General features: G+C 36.0%; 1 protein-coding gene across 1 annotated transcript; it reads left to right on the top strand.

Moving 5' to 3' along the window:
- The first annotated feature begins 2388 nt into the window (after positions 1-2388).
- Positions 2389-5560, top strand: LOC142553710 (aspartyl protease AED3-like). The gene is made up of 3 exons (XM_075664158.1): positions 2389-2962; positions 4453-4930; positions 5037-5560. Exons 1-3 carry the CDS (start codon positions 2498-2500, stop codon positions 5390-5392), a joined length of 1299 nt encoding a protein of 432 aa, XP_075520273.1. The 5' UTR covers positions 2389-2497; the 3' UTR covers positions 5393-5560.
- The last annotated feature ends 215 nt before the right edge of the window (positions 5561-5775 follow it).

Here is a 5775-nt window from a genome sequence, read left to right as displayed (position 1 = left end):
TTACTTTAAGAAATATCTTTGCTTTAATCTTTAATCTAGGTGAAATATTTAAATTTTAAAAAAAAAATTCATTTGTATAATATTTTCGAAATAACTTCAAAATTAAAAGTCGATAGCACAAATTTAATATGGTGGAGCGTTGAGTAGCAATATGATGTGTTTTATTATGGGGAAATAGAAATCTATAACAATTTAGTTTAATTATTTGATTAGAGTGTTAATTTATATAGGGTGGTTGCTATCACAATTCATCACACGCATTTTCACCTGCGAGAAATAATATGTTCTCGTTGTAAAATTAAGTTTTACAAAAAATTATTACATTCATTATATGTTTGTCTTTCATAATTTTGTTCTTCTATGTTATCATAACTGAATCTTAGCACCAAATCTTTCAATTTTTTAATTTTAATATTTTTTCCTAAGAAAATGCTAATTTGTAACCAGACATGGAAGCCATGGTTTTGCTAAGGGTGTAAATGAACCGAGACGTTTCACGAGCTTTTTGAGCCGACAAAAAAAATATTTGATTTGTATTCAAGCTTATCGAATTCGAGGCTCGAAAATTGTTTGATTCGTATTCGAAATAGTAAACTTCGAGCCGAACTCAAACATGTTCAAATTTTTTCAAGCAAAACTCGAGCTCAAATTATTTTGAATCAAATTATTCGAATAGTCATCAAATATGTTCAAATTTTTCGAATCATACTCGAGCTCATGCATTAATTCGAACCGAATTTGAGCAAATTTTTTTTATAAAATTGTCGAGTTTCGAATCGAATTGAAATTAAATACAACTAATTCGAGCCTTAATTTTTCGTCATATTCAGCTCAATTCGATTTTTCTACACCCTTAATGTATACCAGTCATACCAACAACCAACAGAAAAATGACTTATCATACACCTGAGAAAAATAGAATCTTCTCGCTATAAAATTAGGTTTTTCAGAAAATTATTTTACTCATGATATATGTTTTTCTATTCGTGATTTCGGTGTTATGTTGTAAAAAAATGAATCTTAGTCTCAAATCTTTAAATTTTTACAATCTCAATAAATTTTCTCAACAAAAATGTTGGTTTGCAACCGGAAAATCACCAATGATTTATGCCATGTTAGATCCATATAATTAGCAACCGTAGAAAGATTACTAAAATTAAATATATATATTTATATATATATTTATATATATATATATAAATATATAACAGCTAGAGTAAGAATGATGCAGGGTATATCCGTATATATAGTGTCACATGCCAAACCTTGTGTTATTTTGTTTTATTTAAAAATTGTGATTAAATCCAAGAGTAAGAAGACGACAAATCAAAGAAAAAAAATGTAGCAATAAAGACATCCTCCCTCGCTCATGAAAGAGTCAAAAGGCATGAGAAATTTGACAAAAACCACTGACATCTCAATGCCATCGTATCACTATCATCAAATAACCAAAGGGTTAAATGGATTACAGTCTGTTTCCAAACAATCTGTACGACACTTGTGTTCATCACTATACATGAACATCATGTTTCCCAGATCTGCAAGTTTCTTGGATGACATTTTTTCTTTCATATTAATTTATTTATTTCGAAGCACCATATAAATAAATACAAAAAATTTAAACATAGAGTATAATATATACGTTCGGTTCGGCCCGATCATACGACTCAATTGCAACAAGCACCTACTTCCAAGGTTCTAAAAAAACACGAAGCGCCCCGAAACGTGGATGTCGAGCTCCAAGCTTAAGCGAGATTAACATAGATTTAAGCGTGAAAAAACGTTTTTTATTTTTAGTGTAATTGTAATTATCTCAGATTTATAAATAGACAAAATAATACATAAATATGATAAATTTAAGTCTGATAAATTAATTCTCATATTTATAAAAGCATAAAAATCTCAAAATTGCAATCTTTATTTGTTTTTACAACTAGACCACATTAAAAAAATGCTAAATATTTGTCAAATCAGTATCAGACATTTTTAATCATAATTAAAATTAAAAAATAAACATCGAAATTATAAAACTAATTTATTATCTTAAAGTAAAAAGACATACCTTCGAAACAACAAATTAGATGCGATTAATTGTGTTTAAGCACACTTAATTAAACACCTTAATTACGCTTAATTCAGTCAAACTACAGTTTAACCGCTTTTTCTGCTTTTTTCCGAAGCGGGACGTTTTTGTCGAGCTTCAAGCTTAAGCAGACTTTTTAGAACACTACCTATTTCAACTCAAAAAGGCCAAAACTTATTGCGACCCAAATAATCCGGAATTAAAAGTTGCTGCCTCGAGACCAAAGTTCCAACTAAAATCCAAAATAAGACAAATTAGTAGCTAGTGATCATATAAACATCGATGGTTATATCAAAATCAAATCGGATTCCTTCCTATTTCACCATCCATTGATGCCAACCAAGGGAAGGCTTCTTGCAACTATAAATACGCATAACTAAATCGAAATCCCCTCAAAACAGCGCAAAGCAAACCATGAGAAGTCTACTTTTCTCGGTAGCTATTATTCTCTTCTTCCCAGTAGCCCAATGCCTCACCCCTAAATGTGACACACGGGACCGAGGCTCAACCCTCCAAATCCTCCATGTCAACAGCCCATGCTCCCCATTTAGGACTAAATCACTCCTCTCCTGGGAGCACAGCGTGCTCCAGATGCAGTCCAAAGACTACTCCAGGTTGCAATATTTGTCTAGCCTCGTCGCAGGCAGATCCATAGCCCCCATCGCCTCCGGCAGGACGATAACGCAGAATCCAACCTACATTGTGAGGGCCAAGATCGGGACCCCCTCGCAGACTCTTCTCATGGCTGTGGACACTAGCAATGACGCGGCCTTTGTTCCCTGTGCTGGCTGCGTCGGCTGCTCCTCCTCCGCCGCCTTCAATCCATCTTTGTCTTCAAGTTTCAAACCACTTCCCTGCGGTGCCCCGCAGTGCAGCCAGGTACGTACGTATGACGTACGGCATGTTAGTTTTAGATGCCACGCGCCGCCGTAGATAAGAATACGTACTGCTTCGCTTTGCATGCATGTGATCGCTTTGAATTTGTTTTTGTTGTTTTGCCTGCCAGAAGTGGAATTCTTCGTGGCGACCCGTGATGAGCGGTGTCAGTGTAGGTCATCATCAATAACTATTCCCGTTTCGTCTTCTTAAATCAAATTAAATTTATTATTTATTTTTTAAAACTTACAAACTTAAAATAAACAAAAATTAATTAATCCATTTGTTTTCTGTTTTGGACGTGCATATCACATAATTATAATTACTACCTAAGGTTGTTCAGTTTTCTTGGCGGAACCTAGATTTCACAGACGAATCGAATAAGTTTGAAACTCGAATCGAGCTTGGTTTGATTTGTTTGTGAAGTTTATGCCATTATATCGCGCCTTCTTGAATTTTAGCATTTGTGCATCTTGAATATTAGATCTATATTACTTTTTATGCTATTAAAAATATATATCAAATCAAAATGTCTCATTATATAGATCCGTTAGACTGTCATACAAGAAAAATCCGATATTAACTTTAATAAAACCTTTGAAAATATGTAATCGTGCTAGTCGTGTAAGAATATTAATGATGCTAACCATTTATATTAATGGAAGTAATGATCGATCCTCAAAGCATGATGACTATTAAAGTGATTTACTGTAAAGTTTCCAAAAAAAAAATATGAGAACAATGTCTATGTTGCATAATGTAACGTCCTTTTCTTTTTGTTTTTTACCCAGTTTTTTGGTTTTATGCAACATTGGCCTCATTAGTTTCCATTCGTTGGACAGAGATTTATTACAGAATTAATAACATTATTTTTATCTCAAATTATTTCGACATCTTAGTTTTTCGAATAAATTATATTCTTAGTTTGTGTTGTAATCGACGTAACTAATAAATATTCGTGAGATAGTTTACAAAAGACCGACTCATATATATATATATATATATATATAAAATAACAATGAGTAAAATAGTTTTATCTTGAACTGGTAAAGTATTATTGATTCTAGTTAATTATATTTAATTTATGAAACAAATAATGTCACGTGAATATATTCCTTAACGTCATTCAATTATGTCCAGAAAAATCCAATATTCTTCCTATATTTGTTTTGAATCCTTGTCCTGTCCCTCGACTGACATGTCCTTGTCCTTGTCCTTATCTTCGTCCTTCGTACCGGCGAAGCGTGACTGGGTCGGTGCAATCTCACCCGCTCCCTCATTGTTTTTCAAAAAAATTTTATGAAGACTTATATATTCACACTTTGCATTAATTTACATATTCATATGTACTATAAATATCATCAAATGTCCAAAATCCAAGAGTGACAAGAAAAGAGAATTGCTCCAAAGTGGAGCATAGACTCTCCACGTATTTTTGGACAGACGATTGTACCATGTCTCAAATGTTTCTTATTGGTTGTTTCTGACATCAGGTACCCAACCCAAATTGTGGAGTCACCACCACATGTGGGTACAACACCACCTATGGCAACTCCGCCATCTCCGCAACCCTAGCGCAAGACAACGTCACTCTTGCGATCGATTCCATCGTGGGCTACACCTTCGGCTGCATTCGAACCTCAACCGGCACATCCCTACCGGCACAGGGTTTGTTGGGCTTGGGCCGAGGCCCATTGTCTCTAGTGACCCAATCCAGCAGCCTATACCAGTCCACATTCTCTTATTGCCTGCCTAGTTATAAGTCTAACAACTTCACCGGATCACTCCGGCTTGGGCCCAATATCCAGCCCAAGAGGATAAAAACTAGCCCATTGCTTAGAAATCCAAGAAGATCATCCCTCTACTATGTGAATCTCATGGCAATTAGGGTTGGAAGAAGAGTTGTGAACATCCCTCCAAGTGCATTCACATTCGATCCAACCACCGGCGCTGGGACTGTCTTCGATTCCGGTATTTGTTTTGGGCCATGGCCCATTCCATAAAGGCCACCTTTAGTTTCAGCAATACTCCCAATGTTAAATTTTATTTTTTGATTTTTTCCTCTTATTACCAACAGGGACCGTGTTCACCAGTCTTGTGAAGCCGGCCTACACCGCCGTGAGAGATGAGTTTCGGCGGAGGATGGGCAACGCCACCATCTCCACATTGGGAGGTTTCGACACCTGCTACACCGTCCCCGTCACCGTCCCCACCATAACCTTCATGTTCTCTGGCATGAACGTCACACTCCCACAGGACAACTTCCTCATCCGCAGCACAGCAGGCACCACCTCCTGCCTCGCAATGGCGGGGGCGCCGGACAATGTGAACTCCGTCCTCAATGTTATCGCCAGCTTCCAGCAGCAGAACCACCGCATCCTCATCGACGTCCCCAATTCTAAGCTCGGAGTAGCACGTGAGGCATGCAGCTAGTTTGCCAACGAAACTATCTAATCAATTTGCATCAAATCTCTGTTTAATTTGGATTGTTTGTTTGTCATGGATTTGTTGGTGTCCGTGGTAAGAAAATAGAAAACTTGATAATTTCTAATGCGAGTTAATGTTATTTTGAAGATGAAATGATGATTTGATTTCGTAGAATCAGATTTCTTTGCATAAAAGTAAGAAATTATATAGGAAGACGAGTTATATGTTCAAGAATGAGGCCCCTTCAATCGATCAAGGTGTAGTTTTTTGAAGGCTCAATTTGACTTGATAGTTCATACAACCCGATTCCTGCATCTCTTCCACACTATTATTACCAGGTTGAAGTCTTATTGATGAGAAAATAATTTGTTGGCTCAATTAACTCGATC

This window comes from Primulina tabacum, chromosome 8, assembly GCF_025594145.1.
Source record: "Primulina tabacum isolate GXHZ01 chromosome 8, ASM2559414v2, whole genome shotgun sequence".
In the NCBI taxonomy this organism is placed as follows: Eukaryota; Viridiplantae; Streptophyta; class Magnoliopsida; order Lamiales; family Gesneriaceae; genus Primulina; species Primulina tabacum.
The sequence above is the reverse complement of the archived record's forward strand: the minus strand, read 5'-3'. Positions and strand labels throughout refer to the sequence as shown.

Excerpts from the sequence above, each read along its gene's own strand:
- LOC142553710 (XM_075664158.1), top strand. The coding sequence starts at position 2,498 with ATGAGAAGTCTACTTTTCTCGGTAGCTATTATTCTCTTCTTCCCAGTA. Across the intron at positions 2,963-4,452 it reads GTGCCCCGCAGTGCAGCCAG|GTACCCAACCCAAATTGTGG; the intron begins GTACGTACGTAT and ends TTCTGACATCAG. Across the intron at positions 4,931-5,036 it reads TGGGACTGTCTTCGATTCCG|GGACCGTGTTCACCAGTCTT; the intron begins GTATTTGTTTTG and ends TATTACCAACAG.